Source organism: Nerophis ophidion, linkage group LG17, assembly GCF_033978795.1.
Source record: "Nerophis ophidion isolate RoL-2023_Sa linkage group LG17, RoL_Noph_v1.0, whole genome shotgun sequence".
NCBI lineage: Eukaryota > Metazoa > Chordata > Actinopteri > Syngnathiformes > Syngnathidae > Nerophis > Nerophis ophidion.
The window spans coordinates 12,232,952-12,258,924 of record NC_084627.1 but is presented as its reverse complement, the minus strand read 5'-3'; the positions used below and the strand labels follow the sequence as shown (position 1 = coordinate 12,258,924).

At 39.0% G+C, this 25,973-nt stretch overlaps 2 protein-coding genes and 3 non-coding genes across 5 annotated transcripts; all 5 read left to right on the top strand.

The window, feature by feature from the left end:
• Positions 1-400: 400 nt before the first annotated feature.
• LOC133536100 (large ribosomal subunit protein uL22) lies at positions 401-5,990 on the top strand. The gene is made up of 7 exons (XM_061876303.1): positions 401-461; positions 875-924; positions 1,104-1,144; positions 3,174-3,308; positions 3,473-3,571; positions 5,547-5,738; positions 5,914-5,990. Exons 2-7 carry the CDS (start codon positions 885-887, stop codon positions 5,959-5,961), a joined length of 555 nt encoding a protein of 184 aa, XP_061732287.1. The 5' UTR covers positions 401-461; positions 875-884; the 3' UTR covers positions 5,962-5,990.
• Positions 963-1,027, top strand: LOC133536681 (small nucleolar RNA SNORD58). Its single transcript, XR_009802532.1, has one exon. It is a non-coding gene; the product is annotated as a small nucleolar RNA SNORD58 (small nucleolar RNA).
• On the top strand, positions 3,346-3,413 carry LOC133536677 (small nucleolar RNA SNORD58). The gene has a single exon (XR_009802528.1). It is a non-coding gene; the product is annotated as a small nucleolar RNA SNORD58 (small nucleolar RNA).
• On the top strand, positions 5,781-5,849 carry LOC133536679 (small nucleolar RNA SNORD58). The gene has a single exon (XR_009802530.1). It is a non-coding gene; the product is annotated as a small nucleolar RNA SNORD58 (small nucleolar RNA).
• A 10,811-nt stretch (positions 5,991-16,801) lies between the features above and the next one.
• Positions 16,802-19,158, top strand: LOC133536577 (homeobox protein Nkx-6.1-like). Its single transcript, XM_061877216.1, has 3 exons — positions 16,802-17,387; positions 17,463-17,632; positions 18,590-19,158. The coding sequence occupies exons 1-3, from the start codon at positions 16,886-16,888 to the stop codon at positions 18,815-18,817; spliced, it is 900 nt and encodes a 299-aa protein (XP_061733200.1). The 5' UTR covers positions 16,802-16,885; the 3' UTR covers positions 18,818-19,158.
• The last annotated feature ends 6,815 nt before the right edge of the window (positions 19,159-25,973 follow it).

Sequence of the window (25,973 nt, the reverse complement as noted above, 5' to 3'; positions counted from 1 at the left end):
GAATAAGCGGTAGAAAATGGATGGATGGATGGTACTAGGTGGGGATTGAATCGATTCGGAATCGCATAACGTGAGAATCGAGATTCGATTCGAATTGATTTTTTCCCACACCCCTAGAAACTAGTGTTGCACATGTCATGTTCCTTGTTTTATTTGTATTTCTTTCTTTCTTCATTTGTATTGTATTATACTTTTGTGTGATTTTGTGTTATATTTCCACTACTTTATGTTTATATGTTATTTATTGTTATTATATGAAAACACGTTCGAAATTCCTAAATGTTTGTATTATACTGTTAGCAATAGAAAAAAAAAGTGGCGCATCTATCCTCCTGTCCACCAGGGTGCGCTGACATTTAGGAGGCGGACACCCTCCTGTCCACCAGGGTGCGCTGACACTCAGGAGGCGGACAATTGCCAGCTTCGCTCTTCCGCTTCCTCTTCTTTCGGCGGCCTCAGAGGTAGGAGCAGTCTTTTCTAAACCGGCCACGCAATCGACTTCAATCTTCACTAAATATTTGCCATCCTTTGTTATAAAGCGCTTGATACAAACGTAATGTTAAGTAAATGTTAGAATTACGGCGGAGATTATATATTTTTCACATGAAGGTATATTTTTTTAGGGTGCCGGGTTGGCGTCTATCCGCCATGTTGGCTGCCTTCATGTTAAACTGCGGTTTTAAACGCCGCCGAATTAAAAGTAAGCAAATAAACTTCGGTGTGCGGCGCTTCTTTTTTTTAGGATGTTAGTTGTATAAGTATTTTGCCAAGGTAAAATAAGACTTAGTATCGGAAGTTCGCTAAAGCTAAACGCTCGCTAGCATGCTAGCTGAAACAGAATATTTATTTTGAATTGTTTTACGTTTTGTTTCAGCTCTCTGAAAATGGTCCGCTACTCTCTCGACCCCGAGAACCCGACAAAGTGTGAGTATAAAGAGATAAGAAAGTTGTTTCATTTTGAGTCGCTATGATTACAACTTAGGACACCTTTGGATACCCCATGAAAACAACCATGTTGCTGAGCGCATTTCAAAATAAGAGCCCATACGTGAATGACATCAAGGCAAATAAACCTGTTTCTGACTTGACATTTTGTCTTCTAGCATGCAAGTCGAGGGGCTCCAACCTACGTGTTCACTTTAAGGTGAGACTGATCCTCTAATGTTGCTTTCATTTGCAGAAGTTTAAGTCGCAAACATTTTACATTTTTTGCAAATTACATCTAATAAACATTTTGTAGTTGAATGATCCAAGTGATGCATTATGTGTAATAACATGGCCAGTCATTTGCTAAAGTAAATAACTGCTCATTCATTGGACTTTTGCATCATTTCCAATCCCTGTGTAATACAAGCAAGTATGTTTTTATGCATTCTATCTCCTAAACATTCATTAGTAAGGCAGCTTACAATGGAGTCAAATTGAGGCGTTCTACTTTGTCTATAATGCCCTCTAAAAATATTCCAAACAATGTTCAAATATTCAAACAGCATTGGATTATGTTGAGATGACTACAAAAGTGAAGTGAATTATATTTATATAGCGCTTTTCTCAAGTGACTCAAAGCGCTTTACATAGTGACACCCAATATCTAAGTTACATTTAAACCAGTGTGGGTGGCACTGGGAGCAGGTGGGTAAAGTGCCTTGCCCAAGGACACAACGACAGTAACTAGGATGGCACAAGCGGGAATCGAACCTGCAACCCTCAGGTTGCTGGCACGGCCACTCTACCAACCGAGCTATGCCGCCTCGTGCACTTCATTCATTAACACTGTTACGAAAAATATCAGAACAATATATAATGTTGGCTATAGAGAACATTCAAGGCTCTTAATCATTGAATTGAAAATACTGAAATTCGTAGACATGTTGAATTTGCAAACGGATAGAATTATACACAAAGCAAACCATCTATAATCTGCTACCCTAGAATATATATCTATTATTCTAAAAAAAAGAGGAATAATATAAATTATCAAATGCAATTTAAAACATTTGTATGTACAACACTTGAGACCTTCAGTATAGCAGTATGTGGAATTAAATTATGGAATGGATTAAGCAAAGAAATCGTACTAATATGATGCACTACAAGAAACTCTTCAAACTTTGTTTACAAAAAAGGACCATAATAAACATTCTGAATTAATTTCATTCATATATTCATTTTCTAGACATTTATCTCACCATATGAAATTTAACTTCAATGCTTTTTTCTTTAGTATTTTAAGATATGGAGTACTTTGTAACGGTAAAGGTGTAGGGTTATTAAATAAGCTATGCTTCTTCCTACTCCTTTTTGAACATGTTGAATAGAGAAACTGGAAATTGTAATGTATCATGTTGTATGCATGTTCAAAATAAATTCACTTATTGTTTTACATGTATATGTGTATTGCAGTAACAGGCTTATTCTAAAAGTCATTTTAATGTATTTTTACTTACGGTGGCGTATTGTTGTAATAGTCCTCACAAGGATCGTCTTTTCGCTCTACGGCTACTAATCATGGAGACAAGCATAATAAAACATATGTTAATGTTGCCTTCACTAAGATGACGACTGATGGGATGTTCATATATTCCCATGTAGATTAAGTTATTCATTATCCTTGCAAAGGGTTATAAAAAAGTGGGGGTGCAGACAAGCGTCTTTCTTGCAATCTCTGAGTTAGAAGTTAAGTGTCAAATTTGACCCAACTTTTTGGTTTATGGCCGCAACCTTCTACTATCCAGGTGAGGCATGATTTATAATTATTGGTTAACTTACCTACTCAGGAGGCAAGAGAGCCGTTCCCCAGCTCATGATGTCAATATAGCAGCACAAGCTAGTCGCCTCTGTGATCAATGCACTGCCAAAAATAGGTAATTTATTGATGGCGATTATTATTATAATAAGGATGACGATACTAATACTTGGTTAATCAGGTCAGGAAATGTAAATGGAGTATTATGGGTGGTTTTTAGATGGTTTACAGTTTTGTGGGCGGAGTAGGGGAGCTCTTACTGGCTCCATTGTTGGCTGATGTTTAAGATTTAGAATGCATGTAAAAATGTTTGTTTCTGTTAAGTATTGTGAACGATGGGCAAAAAAAAGACCAGTTCCCCTTTACCTGTGTGGTATCCATCAGTCAGTGCAGAGGCAGGCTACTTAAAGTGATGCCTTGTTTTCAGAACACCCGTGAGACGGCCCAGGCCATCAAAGGCATGCACATCCGCAAAGCCAACAAGTACCTGAGAGATGTCATCGTCAAGCACCAGTGCGTCCCCTTCCGCCGCTACAACGGCGGCGTAGGCAGGTGCGCTCAGGTGAGTCTATCGTGTGCACAGCACCAAAGAAGAGTGGCTACGGTGATGACAATCTTAGGACACCTTTGGAATTATGATGAAAAAAAAATTATCTCTCTGAGTGGCCGCTTGCTCTGACAGGAAGTGTGTACTTTTGGGCCCGAAATGACGCTTTTCTCTTTCAGGCCAAACAGTTTGGCTGGACACAGGGTCGTTGGCCAAAAAAGAGTGCAGAGTTCCTGCTGCACATGCTCAAGAATGCAGAGAGCAACGCAGAACTTAAGGTAAGCACTAAGTTGGTGATTCTTAGTTTGGTGTGAGTAGGTACGCAGGCTCCATCTATTAGTATGCCATGAATAACTTAAATATGTAGTTATTGTTCAAACTAATGGTTCAGTAGCCATAAGTAGTAAATATACACGTTAAATCAAACCTGTCTATTTAGGCCTATTAGGCTACTGTGTTTGGATGTTGGAGAGCCAAGAGTTTGGAGGTGGTACTTGAAGAAAAGTCTGAGATCATAGGATTTGTTTTTAAAGGCCTACTGAAATGAGATTTTCTTATTTAAACATGGATAGCAGGTCCATTCTATGTGTCATACTTGATCATTTCGCGATATTGCCATTTTTTTGCTGAAAGGATTTAGTAGAGAATATCGATGATAGATTTCGCAACTTTTGGTCGCTAATAAAAAAGCTTTGCCTTTACCGTGAGTATGTGGGCGTGACATCACCGGTGTGAGGGCTCCTCACATCCTCATTGTTTATAATGTGAGCCACCAACAGTAAGAGCAATTCGGACCGAGAAAGCGACAATTTCCCCATTAATTTGAGCGAGGATGAAAGATTTGTGGATGAGGATATTGATAGTGAAGGACTAGAAGAAAAAATAATAAAATAAAAAGCTACGGCCCTGGGCGGCAGCAGTGTGAGCGTTTCAGATGTGATTAGACACATTTACTAGGATAATTCTGGAAGATCCCTTACCTGCTTATTGTTTTAGTGAGATTGTAAACATATACCTCAAAGTCGGATGGCTATGGTGAACACGCCAGTGTCTCAGAGAGAAACCAAGCTCACAGCTGCCTTTTTTGACAGTATTGCAGGATGCATAATCCACTGATGTCTCCGGTAAGACATATATCACAATTTTCCCATCCAAAAACATGCTGGTTGACGTAGAGAAACATGTTCGCTTGACCGCTCTGTGTTAAACCTTCACTACAAACAAAGAAACACCGGCTGTGTCTCGGTGCTAAAGACAGCTGCAATCCACCGCTTTTCACCAACAGCATTGTTTTTTATAGTCTCCATTATTAATTGAACAAATTGCCAAGGATTCAGCAACACAGATGTCTAAATTACTGTGTAATTATGCGATGAAAAGACACGACTTTTAGCCGTAAGTGGTGCTGAGCTAATATGTCCCCTCCAACCAATAACGTCACAAACACACGTCGTCATACGCGTCATCATTCCGCAACGTTTTCAACAAGAAACTCGCACGGGAAATTCAACATTTTAATTTAGTAAACTAAACCGGCCGTATTTGCATGTGTTGCAATTTTAAGATTTCATCATTGATATATAAACTATCAGACTGCGTGGTCGGTAGTAATGGGTTTCAGTAGGCCTTTAAATATGGTGTTTATCAGCATCAATTAAAGTGTATATGCACGCGTGTGTGTATATACATATCTAGGCTCCTGTGGCCCCCGGTAGAAAATGGATGGATATACCTATTACATTTTACTTCAATCAATCCAAATGCTCCCAACATGCCTTACAATACAGCTGTTCTTCCAGCTCTGTAATTATCTGATGAAACACCACTTCTTTACACCAAAATTATGTGCTGTTTTTCACAGATATTTGTGCTAGCTAATACAAATTAATTGCTAAAGTATTTAAAAGATTGCTCGCAATCATGGAAAACAGATTTTGAACAAGTGTTAATCCATGTATTGGCACACATCTGAGATGCTTTATTAATCCTGTCAGGGAAGTTGATACAAGCACACCTTAATGTGAGAAGTTGGCTCCACATACGTTTACGTCTAGTCTTTTAGCCAAGCTTAGACAAAATGCATGCGTGCACCTTGAGTGTGATATGTTAACGACAGGCGCACGTATGTTTGTGTAACTGATGGTACTGACATTCAGTCTTGAGCTACTCTAGCTTGGCCGTTGATGGAGCTGAGCCTCCAATAGCAGGCCGGTGCCGTGTTGTGATGTGACAATGAATGCACGTTGCTTTCAGGGTCTTGACGTGGACTCTCTGGTCATCGAGCACATTCAAGTCAACAAGGCGCCCAAGATGAGGCGACGTACATATCGCGCGCACGGCCGCATCAACCCATACATGAGCTCTCCCTGCCACATCGAGATGATCCTCACAGAGAAGGAGCAGATTGTTCCCAAACCAGAGGAGGAAGTGGCGCAGAAGAAGAAGGTAAGAGTTTGGTGGGAAGGTGGCTCTTGTGCTTTGGAAATGCTGCTGTGATGACTACTTAGGACACCTTTGGAAAACCCATGAAAATAACTTAACAAGATTCTGAGCTGCACCCTCTGATGACAGGAGCTGTCCATGCACATTCCCTTGCTTACTTGTGTGTTTGTGTGTGCAGGTTTCCCAGAAGAAGCTCAAGAAGCAGAAGTTGATGGCACGCGAGTAACTTAAAATAAAATCAACTTGTCATCAGGACACTCTCTGCTCTTTATTCACACATGCTCTTCATAACACTGAGGTTGGTGTATGCAGGCTTGCATTGAAGCATTTGACACTTCAAACACTTGAAGGTTCAAGACGGGGTCCTCAATGTTTGTCTGACCAAGGACCGCCAAACTAAAGTAGAAAGAGAGCAACCTAAAATAACTTTGTTGTGAAATATTCACTTGTCTCTCCCAAAGGTTGGAGTTAGGGTACTAACCTATTCTTAGATAGTGATGTAAGCAGAGTTTGATAGTAAAGTTCAATCCTATACTTATTTTTGTAATAGTTAGCTCTTGTCACACAGAACACATGAGGAACATTAACGATACACAATGATTAAATGGAACTTAATAAAAAGATAAGCCCTTTTGTCAGCCATTTTCTGAGACCTTTTTACATCTAACTTTGTCCCACAATAAAACACCCTGCTTTGAACTTGGTAGTAATGGAATGCCAGACCTAAGCTATTTTTCAAGCCAAAGTGTTTTTTTCTAGTTTTTTAGATTTCGGTATAGACCCGCTAACTTGTCCACTCTCCGGTGTACCGTGGTTAGCTAGCTTTTTAGAAATAACCATGCTAGTGAGCTGAGTGCATCCCGCGCTTCTTCAGGTGGACCGGTCCCTTAACAGGGACAAACCTGTGCAGCTGTTGCATAATGCCATACTTGGACTTCAGGTGGACAGGTCCCTCTAAAAGGGACAACCTGTGCAGCTGTTGCATAATGCCATACTTGTACTTCAGGTGGACAGGTCCCTCCAACAGGGACACTCATGCTGGCTTTGGAGAGATGTGTTAGGAGCTAGGCTATTTTGCGTGTGAAGCATTAAAAATCAGAGTGAATGATTCAACAAATGTCCAGTTTGGACCGCGTTACAGTAGAGGTCAGGGGTCAGGCATCCGCCCTAGTGGCTCTCTGGAGCTTTCCCAAAAATATATGAAAAATGGAAATGATGAGGAGAAAAAAAAACATTTTTTGTTTTAATTTGGTTTCTGTAGGATAAACGACACAAACCTCCCTAATTGCTATAAAGCACACTGTTATATTAAACATGCTTCACTGATTCGAGTATTTGGCGAGCGCTGTTTAGTCCTATTAATTTTGGCGGTCCTTGAACTCACCCTAGTTTGTTTACATGTATAACTTTCTCCGACTTTCTAAGACGTGATTTATGCCACTTCTTTTTTTGTCTCATTTTGTCCACCAAACTTATAATGTTGTGCATGAATGCACAAAGGTGAGTTTTGTTGATGTTATTGACTTATGTGGAGTGCTAATCAGATATATTTGGTCCCTGCATGACTGCAAGCTAATCGATGCTAGCATGCTCTTTAGCCAAGCTGTATGTACATATTGCATCATTATGCCTCATTTGTAGCTATATTTGAGCTCAATAGTTTCCTTTAAGTCCTCATAATTCAATTTATATCTCATGACGCACTATCTGTATGTAGTATGGCTTTTATTTTTTTGCGGCTCCAGACAGATTTGTTTTTGTATTTTTGGTCCAATATGGCTCTTACAACATTTTGGGTAGCTGACCCCTGGTATAGGTTAACTAGTGAGGCAGTAAAGAAGATGAACTTCAGCAGATTGGGAAAAGGAGGAAATGTCCTTAATGGCAACACAAGTGCTGTTACATCTTGTTTCATGAATATATTGCTGTTGACCAGTAGAAATAATGTCATGATTTAAAATACTAAACCCACTAATAACTCGTGGATCTAGTGCTGCATGGCCAAAGTTGCCTAGAAAAAGTATAAACATGAATTTATTAAGACTACATGTAGTAAAAAGCTCGTTATAGTTGAATACACTGGTAGTAGATACCCTCGACGCAATCTTACATCCATGACCTGACTGAGAGACTCCCTCGTTCAACTAAATATTTTTTACAATTATATCTCGTGTCCATGAAATACCTTACAGCGATGTAGTAAAGAGAGAGTTTCTTTAAAAAAAAATGGACCGAATGCAGCCAAATATTATTGGAATGGCTAATATGGGGACGGTAAAGATACCTTAACAAAAACTATTCACTGCTGATGCTGTGGTACAGTCATGAAAAATAGGTGTGGCTTTCAGTTGTTTACTTCTAATAGATATAAACCTTAAGTAAGTTCTCTTGCATTATTACAGGATTTCTTTATGGGAAATGCCTTCCAAAGCATTGTAAAAATGGCAAAATCTCTTCAAAAGGGCCCCTTGACCCCTGGCAATTCTTGTGTTACCTCACTGGGATCCCTGGTAATTAAATGTATAAATATATGTATCAGTGGTCCCCAACCACCGGGCCGCGGAAGAAATAAAACATTTATTTTTTTATTAAATCAACATAAAAAACACAATATATACATTGTATATCAATATAGATCAATACAGTCTGCAGGGATGCAGTCTGTAAGCACACATGATTGTATTTCTTTATGAACACCCCCGGTCCGTGGGACAAATTTTCAAGCGTTGACTGGTCCGCAGCTACAAAAAGGTTGGTGACCACTGATATACATCATTAAATTAGGTCAGTCGGTTGCGTTTCTCTCTGGTGGATTTACAGTCATATGTACATTCTTTTTAACCCGTAATGTCATTCAGCTTTTATTCAAACTACTGTCCCAGGCTAGTATTGAAGGATAACTTTCTCCTCCCAGATTTTGCAACAAAATGGACACAATGACCTTTGTAGCTTTCATGGACATGTATACACTTTAATGACGGTGGATCTTCATCTCAAGAAATGGGGTGCACATTTAAGGCTGATATTTGTGGCCGTTAAGACTTCTTGGAGCTTTTCATGATCATTTTCATTCTGCATGCAGGGACATATAATTAAGCCTGTAAGGGTACGGTAACTAAATTGTGTAACCCCAGTATAAGATGTAAAACTCAGTTATCTAACTTGCACTAAGCAGACATTGCAGTATCGCACACCAGTAACTCTGCCTCTTCTGTAAGTAAGTAAATCTTGGCTGTACTTTAGAGCAGTGGTTCTCAAATGGGTGTACGCGTACCCCTGGGGGTACTTGAAGGTATGCCAAGGGGTACGTCAGATTTTTAAAAAAATATTGTAAAAATAGCCACAATTCAAAAATCATTTATAAATATATTTATTGAATAATACTTAAACAAAAAATGAATGTAAGTTCATAAACTGAAAAAAAAAAAATGCAACAATGCAATATTCAGTGTTGACAGACAGATTTTTTTGTGGACATGTTCTATAAATATTGATGTTAAAATTTATCTTTTTTAGAAGAAATGTTTAGAATTAAGTTCAGGAATCCAGAGGTGGGGCGGCATAGTTCGGTTGGTAGAGTGGCCGTGCCAGCAACTTGAGGGTTGCAGGTTCGATTCCCGCTTGTGCCATCCTAGTTACTGCTGTTGTTGTTGCGATCCGTGACTCGGATCTTCAAATATTGTTTATGTTTCCATCTTTGTTCTCATTCTCCGTCTGATCCGTTTATTTCCCGTTTAGTCCATCACCATGGTTACTTATTAGTTTCAGCTGTTACTCCCGGTTCCTGCACACCTGTTCACTGCTAATTACCTTCCCTTTATAAGCCAGCCTCTTCTGTTTATTCTTTCTGGGACTCTAATTTGCTCACATGCAACAAGTAACGTCAGGTATGTTTTTCTCGCTAGCTCATTAGCTAAGCCACTTTGTTATCATCTTTAGCTCACATGCTAATCATCTTTGTTTTCATTTTTTGTGCCATCGTGCCAAATCTTAGTTCTTTATATTTCCTAGCTTTCACACTAGCGTCTTTTGTTTCCCTTTTTATTAGCTCCAGTGTTTTTGTTCAGAGCTCACTTTTTGTTAATAAATTTGTTAGATCTTACCTTTGTTGTGTTCTTCGTTTGACGCATCCTCGAGGGAATCGAACGGTACCACAATGCCGAACCGGCGTTACAGTTGTGTCCTTGGGCAAGACACTTTACCCACCTGCTCCCAGTGCCACCCACACTGGTTTAAATGTAACTTAGATATTGGGTGTCACTATGTAAAGCGCTTTGAGTCACTTGAGAAAAGCGCTATATAAATATAATTCACTTCACTTCACTTCTGTGCATGATGCAAATAGTTATGGAGTCATCTTTTGTTAGCAGCTCATTTATCTGTTCACTTTAGTGTTTATGTATTTAAAGACTTTCAAATTAGTCATAAAAAATCATCAGGAATGTAGCGGTACTAATGATAACCATGGTAAAACGGTTAGTATTATCCATCCATCCATCTTCTTCCGCTTATCCGAGGTCGGGTCGCGGGGGCAAAAGCCTAAGCAGGGAAACCCAGACTTCCCTCTCCCCAGCCACTTCGTCTAGCTCTTCCCGGGGGATCCCGAGGCGTTCCCAGGCCAGCCGGGAGACATAGTCTTCCCAACGTGTCCTGGGTCTTCCCCGTGGCCTCCTACCGGTTGGACGTGCCCTAAACACCTCCCTAGGGAGGCGTTCGGGTGGCATCCTGACCAGATGCCCGAACCACCTCATCTGGCTCCTCTCGTTGTGAAGGAGCAGCGGCTTTACTTTGAGTTCCTCCCGGATGGCAGAGCTTCTCACCCTATCCGGCGGAGGAAACTCATTTGGGCCGCTTGTACCCGTGATCTTATCCTTTCGGTCATAACCCAAAGCTCATGACCATAGGTGAGGATGGGAACGTAGATCGACCGGTAAATTGAGAGCTTTGCCTTCCGGCTCAGCTCCTTCTTCACCACAACGGATCGGTACAACGTCCGCATTACTGAAGACGCCGCACCGATCCACCTGTCAATCTCATGATCCACTCTTCACCCACTCGTGAACATTCCTGTGGGGAGTGCTCAGAGAGTATGGGGTATCGGACTGTCTTATTGTGGCGGTCCGTTCCCTGTACGATCAGTGCCAGAGCTTGGTCCGCATTGCCGGCAGTAAGTCGGACACATTTCCAGTGAGGGTTGGACTCCGCCAAGGCTGCCCTTAAGTCACCCATTCTGTTCATAACTTTTATGGACAGAATTTCTAGGCGCAGTCAAGGCGTTGAGGGGTTCCGGTTTGGTGACCGCAGGATTAGGTCTCTGCTTTTTGCAGATGATGTGGTCCTGATGGCTTCATCTGGCCGGGATCTTCAGCTCTCACTGGATCGGTTCGCAGCCGAGTGTGAAGCGACCGGAATGAGAATCAGCACCTCCAAGTCCGAGTCCATGGTTCTCGCCCGGAAAAGGGTGGAATGCCATCTCCGGGTTGGGGAGGAGACCCTGCCCCAAGTGGAGGAGTTCAAGTACCTAGGAGTCTTGTTCACGAGTCGGTTAGTATTACTGTTTTATATTAAAATTATTGAAAAACCGTGACTCTTAACTGCAATTTCATGAACTCACTGACTGATACGAAGACTAAAACACTATTGGTGACTATTTTAATTACTGGAAGAAAAAGATTACTAGGTCAAAACATTTCTGTGTGTGTACAAGTACTTTTTGAGCATATTCAACCATACGTGATAAAATGTTCCTATTGATATAACCCAAATACAGTTGAATATAAAAATAAGTTTAAGTACCAATGATTGTCACTCACTAAACTAGGTGTAGTGAAATTATTCCCTGCATTTGACCCATCACCCTGGATCAACCCCTGGGAAGTGATGGGAGCAGTGGGCAGCAGCGGTGGCCGCGCCCGGGAATCATTTTGATGATTCAACCCCCAATTCCAACCCTTGATGCGGCTTTAAATGTCACTTGCACTACATCTTTGTTATTATTATTATCCATGTTGCAGACCTCTTTATTAAGATACAAGCTGAAACTTTTTTAAACAATACAATCAGTTGAACATGCCTCTGTGACAAAAATGTAAAACTGAGAACAAATACAATTTTATTATACTGAATTTCTAAACATTGTACGAGAAAATCAAATATGAGCAGGTGGACAACTTGTTTATAGCATTCACAATGATCTCTGCTGCTACTAACTAGTAAACATTTGTATGCCTCAAACATTCGAACAATCCACTGGTTTGTGCTCGTCAAAGCTCTGTCTGTTAACCATGCTTGTATAGGTTATTATTGTGCACTTCCATCAAAATATTTCCTTTAAAGTGTTTCTACTTCAGATAATGTACAGACTACACGTAGTCGGTCTGCATGAGCTTGTCAACATGCATTTCCCTGCAAGTCTATTACTGCAATGTGTGAAGTCATAAATAACATACAGGAAACCATTTCATCCGCAACAGCCGATTTATGTCCAGTAGGGTTAGGACATATAATACCTTAGTGACAGAAGCAGCAGGATTTACTGTTTTAAAAGATCCAATATCTTCTCTTCCACAGTATAATCAATGTTTAATGTTTTAAAACTCAGTCTCAAGAAGCCCTAAGATTAGCCTCATTAATGCAATGACGAAATCATAAGCTATGTGATTTAAGTATTGCAAAAGTATACCCTGAAAATACATCCAACACCGTTCTACAAGTAATTGTTCTACACTGCTTTGCCAGGAAATGTTTAAGAATTAAGCCCAGATGTGCAGTACTATAAAAGCTATTTAACGTGTACCTCGCCACACACTAGAAAATAACACACTTTTTACCCTACTGCTGGTTCAAAAGAGGATGAGCCCCTTACTTGAGTTATTTTAACTCAACATTTTGGGTTAATTTTCTCAACCCAACTTTTGCGTTGAATTATTTAACCCAAAAGTTGAGTTATGTGAACTAAATGTTGGTTGATTCATAACCCAACTATTGGGTTGAATGTATTTAACAAACGTCGAGTTATGTGAACTACAATGTTGGCTTATTCCCAACCCAACTATTGGGTTGAATGTATTTAACAAACGTCTAGTTATGTGAACTACAATGTTGGCTTATTCCCAACCCAACTATTGGGTTGAATGTATTTAACAAACGTCTAGTTATGTGAACTACAATGTTGGCTTATTCCCAACCCAACTATTGGGTTGAATGTATTTAACAAACGTCTAGTTATGTGAACTACAATGTTGGCTTATTCCCAACCCAACTATTGGGTTGAATGTATTTAACAAACGTTGAGTTATGTGAACTACAATGTTGGCTTATTCCCAACCCAACTATTGGGTTGAATGTATTTAACAAACGTTGAGTTATGTGAACTACAATGTTGGCTTATTCCCAACCCAACTATTGGGTCGAATGTATTTAACAAACGTTGAGTTATGTGAACTACAATGTTGGCTTATTCCCAACCCAACTATTGGGTTGAATGTATTTAACAAACGTCTAGTTATGTGAACTACAATGTTGGCTTATTCCCAACCCAACTATTGGGTTGAATGTATTTAACAAACGTTGAGTTATGTGAACTACAATGTTGGCTTATTCCCAACCCAACTATTGGGTCGAATGTATTTAACAAACGTTGAGTTATGTGAACTACAATGTTGGCTTATTCCCAACCCAACTATTGGGTTGAATGTATTTAACAAACGTCGAGTTATGTGAACTACAATGTTGGCTTATTCCCAACCCAACTATTGGGTTGTGCAATTTAGCGCTCCTTGACCCAATAGTTGGTTAAAAATGATACATTTTACTGCTGGTTTGTCCTACTCTTTCGCAACTACGGATCATAATTATTTTGAAAATATACTCAAAAGAAAGATACGAGTGATTTTTTTATGTATTTATTTTTGTACAAGAATTGCCATGTATGGTCATAGTAGTTCTATACAGCATGCTTAATAAATATGTACATGTACATAAGATGTGTGATTGTAAATAACTTTAATGAGATTAATCCTTAGTAAAATTCCCTTCAAGAAAAAAATAATAATTTTACTCAAATGCGTTACTTATTGAAAAACAACTCAATAAGGGTTCATAATTTTTAAAACCCAGAAATGTAGTTACTATAGTACCCTTAGAACCCCAAAAATTGATGGGTTGTTTTTTGGAGTTATTTTTATAAAGACCAAACACTCGCAACTCATAAATTAAGATATCAAAATAACTCGGCATTTTTCAGGGTGCATGATAACTCGCACTCTGGAACTGGTGAGGTTTGAGGATACGTCAGACCAATAACTACCGACCACTGACTAATGAGAGATCAGAGCCCTCTGACCAATCAGTCGTCTGAAAATAATATGTTTGGGAATCTGGATTGAAAGAAACTTTTATTAGTAGATTGCACAGATCAGTACATATTCCCTACAATTGACCACTAAATGGTAACACCCCAATAAGTTTTTCAACTTGTCCACGTTAATCAATTCATGGTAAATGGAGATCTGTGCAAATCAAGATTTAAAAGCAAGGATTTGAAGGGACAAGCAGTAGAAAAAGGTTGTAGGTTGTTTGCAAATGATGACCCAGGGTGAAACTGCACTTAGTGTCCATACAAATGACTGACAATAATTGACATTTCTGAGTGTGCTTGTACATTTAAGTGGGTTTTAATGCAGTGATATCCTTAAATCATTGCTTGCACCCTCTTGACTACTTAAATAGATAATAGATTTTTGGCAAACCAGTAATTATAGTCTGCAAATGATGTGTTGTTGTTGAGTGTCGGTGCTGTCTAGAGCTTGACAGAGTAACCATGTAATACTCTTCCATACCAGTAGGTGGCAGCAGGTAGCTAATTGCTTTGTAGATGTCGGGAACAGCGGGAGGCAGGGTGCAGGTAAAAAGGTATCTAATGCTTAAACCCAAAATAAACAAAAGGTGAGTGCCCTAAGAAAAGGCATTGAAGGCTATGCAGAATGAAACTAAAACTGAACTGGCTACAAAGTAAACAAAAACAGAACTAACTAAGTACACGCACTATATGACTTAAGTAGACACACACCATGTAACTAAGTACACACACTATACAACTAGTACACACACACACACTATAAGTACACATACTACATAACTAAGTGCACATCCAGTATACAACTAGCGTACACACACAATATAACTAAGTACACACACACACACTATAAGTACACATACTACATAACTAAGTGCACATCCAGTATACAACTAGCGTACACACACTATATAGCTAAGTACACACACACAGTATGCAACTAAGTACACACACTATGCAACTAAGTACACACTATATTAGTACACACACACACACACTATACAACTAAGTACACACTTACACACACACTATAACTAAGTACAAACACCCTATATAACCAAGTACACACTCTGCAACTAAGTACACACACACTATATAACTAAGTACACACACTATATAACTAACTAGTACACACACACTTTATAACTAAGTACACACACACACAATGTAACTTAGTACACACACTATGTAACTAAGTAAATAAGTACACGCACACTATATAACTAAGTACACACACTATGCAACTAAGTACATACACTATATAACTAAGTACACACACACTATATAACCAAGTACACACACTATGCAACTAAGGACACACACACTATATAACTAAGTACACACAATATGTAACTTAATACACACACTATGTAACTAAGTACACACACAATGCAACTAAGTACACACACACTATATAACTAACTACACACACTATGTAATTAAGTACACACAGTATATAACTAAGTACACACACACACACTATATAACAAAGTACACACACTATGCAGCTAAGTACACACACACACTATATAACTAAGTACACACACACTATGTAACTAAGTATACACACTAAATAAATACACACACACTATATAACTACACACACACACAATGTAACTAACTACACACACACACACTATATAACTAAGTACACACACACTATGTAACTAAGTACACACACACTATAACTAAGTACACACACACACACACACTATATAACTAAGTACACACACACTATATAACTAAGTACACGCACACTATATAACTAAGTACACGCACACTATGTAACTAAGTACACACACACTATATAACTAAGTACACACACACTATGTAACTAAGTACACACACACTATATAACTAAGTACACACACACTATATAACTAAGTACACACACTATATAACTAAGTAGACACACACTATATAACTAAGTAGACACACACTATGTAACTAAGTACACACACACTATATAACTAAGTACACAGTGTACTTAGTGAAGTTGTGATGTTGCGGACATCTTTAAAACTGCTATCCCCACTTTGGAAGATCCACTCCGAGCTCCCTGCACCAACCTTGACACGACCTGTCAGACTGATCAATCACGTGACCACTTGTCACGTAGCGCCGTCATGCTGGACCCAATCAGACACTTTGGAGGCCGATATAGACCACTAAGACCTTTTCAATCTCAAATCACGTGAACATATTTTTCCTACTATTGAGCTTAATTATTCAGTCAACGTCACAAATATTTCAATCTGATTTATTGTGTTATTGTCCATCAGCGGGGGGGAAGCCATTAACGCAGTCTGCCCACCAGATGGCGCCACACGCCGCATGTTGACGATGAAGATGAAACGGAGGTGATAAAAGTTGTTGCAACCGTGAAGATGCTGGAAGTTTGTGTCTTTCCGTCCGGTGTTTATTTCTTCTCCATCATTCTTTTCTTCTTTATTACTATTGTTATTATTATGCTTATTAAAAAAAAAAAAAAAAAAAGCATCCCTTTTTATCCAATCAGGAGGCGCGCCTCCACCCGGGCCTGTGTGACGTCACATCCCCGGCGCTCCAATCAGCGCACAGCTCTCAAACTTGGCCCCCCGGGCTGCGGGACGTCGGAACCAGAAGATCCACTTGCAGACTCCGACAACTTGTTGAAACGGACCGAGCGGGACTGATCCATCCCTCCCTTTCCCCCCCCAGACCCCCCCCTTGCACCTCGGCGCCCTGCTGCGGCTCCGCGCGGACATGGACTGCTAGAAGCGGACCGTCCGTCCGAGTCCGGACCTGCAGGGTGATGTTAGCGCTGGGTCCGATGGACCAGAGCAGCTTCCTCCTGAGCTCCCCACCTCTGGCGGCTCTGCACAGCATGGCCGACATGAAGACCCCCCAGTACCCCGCCTACCCGCTCTCCTCCGCCGGACACACCTCGTCCACCTCCCCGGCCACCAGCTCGCCCAACCCGGGCGGGATGGCGGCGTCCTCCCCGGGCCTCAAGTCGTCGGGTCTCGGCTCCCCGCAGCACATGTGCTCGTCCGCGACCCCTCACGGCATCAACGACATCCTCAACCGGCCCTCCGCCGCCTCGGCCTCGGCGGGGGTCTTAGGCGCCCTGCACCCGCGCTTCAGCAGCCTCAGCCCGCCGCCGCCTCCGCCGCCGCCGCCCGGACTCTTCTTCACCCCCGCGGCGTCCCGCTACCCCAAACCCCTCACCGAACTACCGGGCCGGACCCCCATTTTCTGGCCGGGGGTCATGCAGAGTCCACACTGGAGGGACGCGCGCTTTGCGTGCTCGCCCCGTGAGTGTGTGCGTGTGCGTGTGAGCGTGCGTGCGCGCGTGTTATCAGTAACGATGATGTGTTGTTGTGTTGCAGAGCAGAGTTGCGTGTTGGACAAGGACGGCAAAAGAAAACACACGCGGCCAACTTTCTCTGGACAACAAATTTTTGCTCTGGAAAAAACTTTTGAACAAACCAAATATTTGGCGGGACCGGAGAGGGCGAGACTGGCCTTCTCCCTCGGCATGACCGAGAGCCAGGTCAAGGTACGCGCGCGCGCGCGCACACACACACACACACACACACACACACACACACACACACACACGCAATAACAATTCCTCATTACACCAAATGATTTAATAATAATCATCATTTCCACTTGGTTATTTTAAATAGCTTTCACTTTCACTATAGGCCTTTTTTTTAATTGTTATCATTATTATTATTATTCACAATAATCGCGTTTATTGAAATTGAAATCCAGCTTTTTACCTATTTTACTAAAACCTAATTAAGTTATTTAATCAAATGCTGAATTTTAACTTTGTCATTTTAAAGCAGCTGTGCTTTTTAAAATGTCGATTTATTTTTTAATACTAAACACACTTAAAATGATTAATTATCATTTAAAATAACTTGACATTACTATCATTTTCGGTTTTTATCAGTCATCTATTTTAACGGCATTACTTTTATGGATGTATTTTGTTTTAATTTATACCCACAATAAATTTTTACATGTTTAATTTAATCAGTCTCGTATTTTTACGAGAATGTTATTCGATAACCTGCGATGAGTTGGCGACTTGTCCAGGGTGTGCCCCGCCTTCCGCCCGATCGTAGCTGAGATAGGCACCAGCGGCCCCCGCGACCCCAAAGGGAATAAGCGGTAGAAAAAGGGATGGATGGATGTTATTCGATAACAATATTTTTTTTCTCTCCTTTGAGGCCTTTTAGAGCCATTAAGTGTCTCTGAACTAATTTAAATAATTTCATTTAAATATCGTTTTGCTTTCTTTCCAAAACATTTTATAATTTAAATAGTAATAATAATGATAATAATAATAATAATTGAAAAAAAACGGAAACTATTTATTTTCTTTCAGCTGCTCACATAAAACATTTCCAGGCTTTTCCACTGAAATATATTTGTATATATATATATATATTAGAAATCGATATTTGTTTTTATACCTGTTTTCTCCTGCGTGCGCGCGCAGGTGTGGTTCCAGAACCGTCGGACCAAGTGGCGCAAGAAGCACGCGGCGGAAATGGCCTCCGCCAAGAAGAAGCAGGACTGTGAGACGCAGAGGTTAAAGGTGAGCTCGGACCCGGACGAGGACGAGGACTACGACAAGCCCTTGGACCCGGACCACGACCACGACCACGACCTGCTCCACAAGCACGCGCTCGCGCTCGCGCACACGCCCGAGCACGACAGCTCGTAAAAGGTGCTTCTTCTTCTTTTTTTTATTTTATTTCTATTTTTTTTTTTTTTTTACCTTCGTGCACCTTTCGGCGGGATTGTTTGCTGTAAATAGAAGAAAAAATGTATTTCCATTTTTTTTTTTTTTAGTTTTTTGTTTTGTTTTTAGATAATTAAAAAAAAAAAAGAAAACGTTCACGGCGAAGGAAGGACTCGACGAGCACGTGAACGCAACACGTCATTGATGATTTAAATGATCTTGTAACCTCAGCACTTTGACTCAATAAACTATTATTATTATTATTATTATTATATTGACATTTTGTCCACAGAAACATTTGTATCCATGTTATTTCCCTCCATGTCCAAAAATGATAAGAGACAAAAATCAATAAATATTCTATAAATACGACTTCCTGTTTGTTGTCAGCATGTCACGTTAGCACCTGTTGGCGCCCCAAAAGTGCGGCGGCGGCGAAGAGCGAGCGCGTGACAACCGGGTGATGAATGGCGGGGTCGGCAAAGGTCGCGGCCTCCCTGACGGATGGACGCCGTGGAGGCGGGGCTAAGTAATGACGGCCAGGCGGGAAAGGTCAGCGCAGTCTTTTGTGCGTTATTAGCGCTAGCGCGGCTACAAGGAGCTGTTAGCGTAGCAAAGTGCGCGTGTAATAACCTCCTCAATCATACGGTAAAAGTCACGTCAAGGCGGCGCCGTACTTCATCTCTATGCAAATACGCCGGCGGCCATTAGCTTTTATTAAAAGCTTTCTCCGGACGCCAATAATTGATTATTTTGCATGATTAAATGATGGTTTTATTAAAAGCCTTTAATGGCCGGTCATAAATTACGGGGGTGCGGGAAATGACCTGATGCTAAGCTAAAGCTAATGTTTGCTGGGGCGGCGACGTCACGCCATCGATCGGCCCGTCTCGTCGTATCGATTACGCCGAGCACGCTCGCTTCCTGCGATTGGCCGCCGGCGTTTTTTTTGGGGGGCGCGAGAGGTGACCCGCGGCCTCTGGAGCGTGGTCACCGGGGGGTCAAGGGAGGCTGCACTCAGGCCGATCAATAGCGGGCCGCTCCTAAGTGCTCCGCCCACACCTGCGACACCTGACCGTGACCACGCTCGCCGTGGGCCGCCTGACCTTCGTGTCTTGTGACCGCCGTTATCGCCGCCGTCTCAGCGTGACCCGGCGCCACGGGAACCTTGTCTTAACGCGGCCGAACAACCTGGTTAACGTGCGACCGTGTCCGCCACTCGCTCCCAGCTGGACTCACTTATTATTATTCATTGTAGTACTATTATCATATTATTATTATTATTAATAGTAGTACTACTATCATATTATTATTATTATTAATAGTAGTACTACTATCATATTATTATTATTATTATTAATAGTAGTACTACTATCATATTATTATTATTATTATTAATAGTAGTACTACTATCATATTATTATTATTATTAATAGTAGTACTACTATCATATTATTTTTATTAATAGTAGTACTATCATTATCATCATATTATTATTAATAGTAGTACCAATATCATATTATTATTATTACTAGTAGTAGTACTATTATCATATTATCATTATTATTGGTAGTACTATTATCATATTATTATTATTATTAATAGTAGCAATATTATGATATTATATTATTATTAATAATAGTAGTACTATATCATATTATTTTTTATTATTAATAGTAGTACCAATATCATATTATTATTATTACTAATAGTAGTACTATTATCATTTTATCATTATTATTGGTAGTACTATTATCATATTATTATCATTATTGGTAGTACTATTATCATATTATTATTATTAATAGTAGTAATATTATGATATTATATTATTATTAATAATAGTAGTACTATATCATATTATTTTTTATTATTAATAGTAGTACCAATATTATATTATTATTATTACTAATAGTAGTACTATTATCATATTATCATTATTATTGGTAGTACTATTATCATATTATTATTATTATTAATATTAATAGTAGTAATATTATGATATTATATTATTATTAATAATAGTAGTACTATATCATATTATTTTTTATTATTAATAGTAGTACTAATATCATCATCATATTATTAGTAGTATTAATAGTAGTACTATTATTATATTATTATTATTATGAATAGTAGTACTATTATACTGCCATTGTTGTCATTATTGTGTGAATGGATTGGAGCATTCACACATGTTTTTTTTTCTTCTTCTTCGTCTTCTTCTTCCCCCTTTCTCTTTCTCCTCCTTCTTCTTCTTCTTCTTCTTCTTCGTCTTCTACTTCCAACTGTTCAGCCTATTCGGGAATCTCGGGCTACTCCCTTGACAAATTCCCCCAAATTCCCAGAATTCCAGGTTTTCCGGGGAATTTTCCCCATTCAAAAGTTTTAATAATAATAATAATAATAATAGATTTTATTTGTAAAAAAAAAAAAAAGCACTTTTCATGGAGCAAACAACCTCAAAGTGCTACAGTGTATTAAAAAAAAAAAGATAATAAAAATAAATAAACATAAAAGCCAATATGCATATATCTAAAAAAAGGCTTCGTTTTTTTTTTAAGAAGGGTTTTTATACATTTAAAAAAAAAAAAGCATCCACAGTCTGTGGTACCCTCAGGTGGTCAGGGAGAGCATTCCATTGTTCGTAGCTTTGTCCTCAGAGGTTAGAGGAGGTTAGCTTGTCCGAGAGCACTGCTGAAGTATCCATTTCTTCAAACTTCCACCATTCCCACATTTTTCAACCGATTCCAAACATTCCACTTTCAACATATTCCACTCATCCTGTGAATTCAAATTACCATTTTTTTTCCAAGTTACTAAAAATTCCAGTAATTCCGTAATACCATTTTTTAATTGAAAATGTTACTATTCCAACATTTCTTGACCGTTGAGAAAAATGCATCCATTTCAACACATTCAGAACATTTAAGTTATTTACCATTTTCACAAAAAAAAAAAAAAAATCCCCCTTTTCCCGGAAGTCCAAAATTTTCGTGAAACTCACATCGAAAAGAATGAGACATTTTTTAAAGTTCAACAATTCCCACATTTTTGATCTGACTCAAACTGTTCCGACTCCAAAATCCTCACAGTAATAATAAAGTATAAATAAAGAGATGTGTGTCGGTATCAAATGAAAACTTTATTTTTTTCAAACTAAATGTGTGTTAGCAGGAAATTTGATTATTTTTTTCCCGGACATTTCCTGAAAATTGCATCAAAATCTGTCCATAACTGTTTTAGTTCTGTACAAACAAACCCTGGCAAAAACATACTGTCTTAAGTTTGATTAAAAAGTATACAAATCATTTAGTAGGGGTATCGATCTGATACAGGACGAAGGATTTAGATTGGATATTCAGGATCAATATAAGTTTGATACTGGACAAATGTACTAAATTGGATATTTAGGATCGGTATCCGTTTGATACTGGACAAATGCATTACCCTTGATATCCACCATAAGTATCAGTCATATACTGGACTAAGGATTTAGATTGGTTATTCAGGATGAATATCAGTTTGATACAGGACAAATTTACTAAATTGGATATTTTGGATTGGTATCAGTCTGATACTGGACACATTTACTACATTGGATATTCAGGATGAATATCAGTTTGATACTGGACCAATGTACTAAATTGGATATTTTGGATTGGTACTGGTCTGATACTGGACACATTTACTACATTGGATATTTAGGATGGATATCAGTCTGATACTCGACTAACGATTTAGATCGGGTATTCAGGATCAATATCAGTTTGATACTGGACAAATCCACCACATTGAAAATTCACCATTGGTATCAGTTTGATACTTGACTAAGGATTTAGATTGGATATTCAGGATCAATATCAGTTTGATACTTGACAAATGTACTAAATTGGATATTTAGGATTGGTATCCTTTTGATACTGGACAAATGCACCACATTGGATATTTGGGATGTATATCAGTGTGATACTGGACTAAGAATTTAAATTAGATATTAGGGATCAATATCAGTTTGATACTGAACTAAGGATTTACATTGGATTATCAGGATCAATATCAGTTTGATACTTGACAAATGTACTAAATTGGATATTTAGGATCGGTATCCTTTTGATACTGGACAAATGCACCACATTGGATATTTGGGATGTATATCAGTGTGATACTGGACTAAGGATTTAAATTGGATATTAGGGATCAATATCAGTTTGATACTGAACTAGGGATTTAGGTTGAATGTTCAGGATCAATATCAATTTGATATTTGACAAATGTACTAAATTGGATATGTAGGATTGGTATCGGTCTGATACTGGACAAACGCACTACACTGGATATCCACCATCAGTATCAGTCAGATACTGGATTAAGGATTTAGATTGGATATTCAGGATGAATATCAGTTTGATACTTGACAAATGTACTGAATTGGATATTTTGGATTGGTATCGGTCTGATACTGGACACATTTACTACATTGGATATTTAGGATGGATATCAGTCTGATACTGGACTAAGGATTTAGATTGGTTACTCAGGATCGATATCAGTTTGATACTGGACAAATGCACTACTTTGGAAATTCACCATTGGTATCAGTCTGATACTGACTAAGGATTTAGATTGGATATTTAGGATCAATTTCAGTTTGATACTTAACAAATGTACTAAATTGGATATTTAGGATCAGTATCCGTCTGATACTGGACAAATGCACTACATTGGATATTTGGGATGGATATCAGTGTGATACTGGACTAAGGATTTAGATTGGATATTCAGGATCAATATCAGTGTGATACTTTACAAATGTACTAAATTGCATATTTAGGATTGGTATCGGTCTGACACTGGACAAATGCACTACATTGAATATTCACCATCAGTATCGGTCTGATACCGGACTAAGGATTTAGATTGGATATTCAGGATCAATATCAGTTTGATACTGGACAAATGCACTACTTTGGAAATTCACCATTGGTATCAGTCTGATACTGACTAAGGATTTAGATTGGATATTCAGGATCAATATCAGTTTGATACTTGACAAATGTACTAAATTGGATACTTACGATTGGTATCGGTCTGACACTGGACACATGCACTACATTGAATATTCACCATCAGTAGCAGTCTGATACTGGACTAAGGATTTAGATTGGATATTCAGGATCAACATCAGTTTGATACTGGACAAATGCACTACTTTGAAAATTCACCTTTGGTATCAGTCTGATACTGGACTAAGGATTTAGATTGGTTACTCAGGATCAATATCTGTTTGATACTTGACAAATGTACTAATTTGGATATTTACGATTGGTATCGGTCTGATACTGGACACATGCACTACATTGAATATTCACCATCAGTATCAGTCCGATACTGGACAAATGTACTATTTAGGATATTTAGGATTGGTGTCAGTCTGATACTGGACACATTTACTACATCGGATATTGGATGGATATCAGTCTGATACTGGACGAAATAAAATTCTGCTCAAGGCCCCAATGTGGCCTGGAAGACATGTGGGACATGAAATTTATTTCATTTTAGACATTGCCCATGATTCCCAGCCTTGATATTGATACTGAAAATAGCAATGATACCACTAGAGATGCATTCGAGACCAAGAAATGAATACGACATCTGAGGACCAAACATGAAACAAAGCAAAAACTACAAGGGAAAATGTCAAAAAAGCAAAAAACTAAAAGTGAAAATGTCAAAAAAGCAAAAAACTAAAAGTGAAAATGTCAAAAAAGAAAAAGAAAAAAAGTTGACTTATTTGCATCATGGTGCAGGTGAGGCTGTATCGTCTTTTACAATCACACCATGTGGATACTTGATGACATTTGTTTTTTCAAATATTAAATTCCTTGTAAGAGTTTTATTTCACAATACTTGTTAGGAAATAAGCTTCATAAAATAACATTTATTTGTCTTCATAAAAAATGTCCAGGCGTGGGATGGAAAGGGAAGGCCCAAAAAGGCCGATCCCTCCAAGAAAGATGTTGAGCACTGGCAGGGATGATCTCGATATTCAGGCTCAGTATCGACACGCACAAATCAAAAAAATATTGTCAAATATTCCAAAAGGCGAGACAAAAAAGACGAGTAGTTGACAATATTCGTTTAGTTGATTATTTCTTGGGTCACTTGTCAACAAAAAACAAAGAGTTTTATAGTTTTTAATTTTACAGCGAGGATTAAAGGACATATACGTATGCTGGGGAGCACTTACTCCCACAATGCACTGCAGCACTTTTCTCCCCTTTTTTGTCTTTGGTGACACAAGAATTCTGTCCGCCAAAATGTCAAATGCTCTCATTTTGTTTTGACGACTTTGCTCCTAAAATCTTTCCTGCCAGACGGCGAGTGGATCATCCTGGAGGATACCAACACAGAGATTGTGTCACGCTGATACCAAATGTGACTTGTGGATGCCAGCATTTTCTTTATGAGCGTCATAAAATGATCCTTTCCTTTATGCGCCGCTTTAATGTGGCGGGAGACTCCCACAGCATTACCAGGATTTCTGCTTACAGACTCAATTTGGCCGCCCTTCTGTATCGGTCTCAATAGACCAGCATGGAGCTTGGATATTCAGGACTGATATCGGTCTGATACTGGACGAAGGCATTCGACTGTATTTTCAGGACGGATATCGGTCCAGTACTGGACAAAGGTATTAGACTGGATATTCAGGATTGATATCACCATCGGTATCAGTCTGATACTGCAAAAAAAGATTTAGACTGGATATTCAGGATCAATATAGATTTTGATACTTTGATGTACTAAAATTGATATTTAGGATTGGTATCAGTCTGATACTGGACAAATGTACTACACTGGAGATCCACCGTCAGTATCACTGTGTTACTGAACAAAGGATTTAGATTGATTCTTCGGGATCAATATTGGTTTGATACTTTACAAATGTATTATTTAGGATATTTAGGAATGGTATCGGTCTGATACCGGACACATTTCCTACATTGGATATTCACCATCAGTATCAGTGTGTTACTGAACAAGTGATTTAGATTGGGTATTCCGGATCAATATCGGGTTGATACTTGGCAGATGTACTAAATTGGATATTTAGGATTGGCATCGGTTTGAT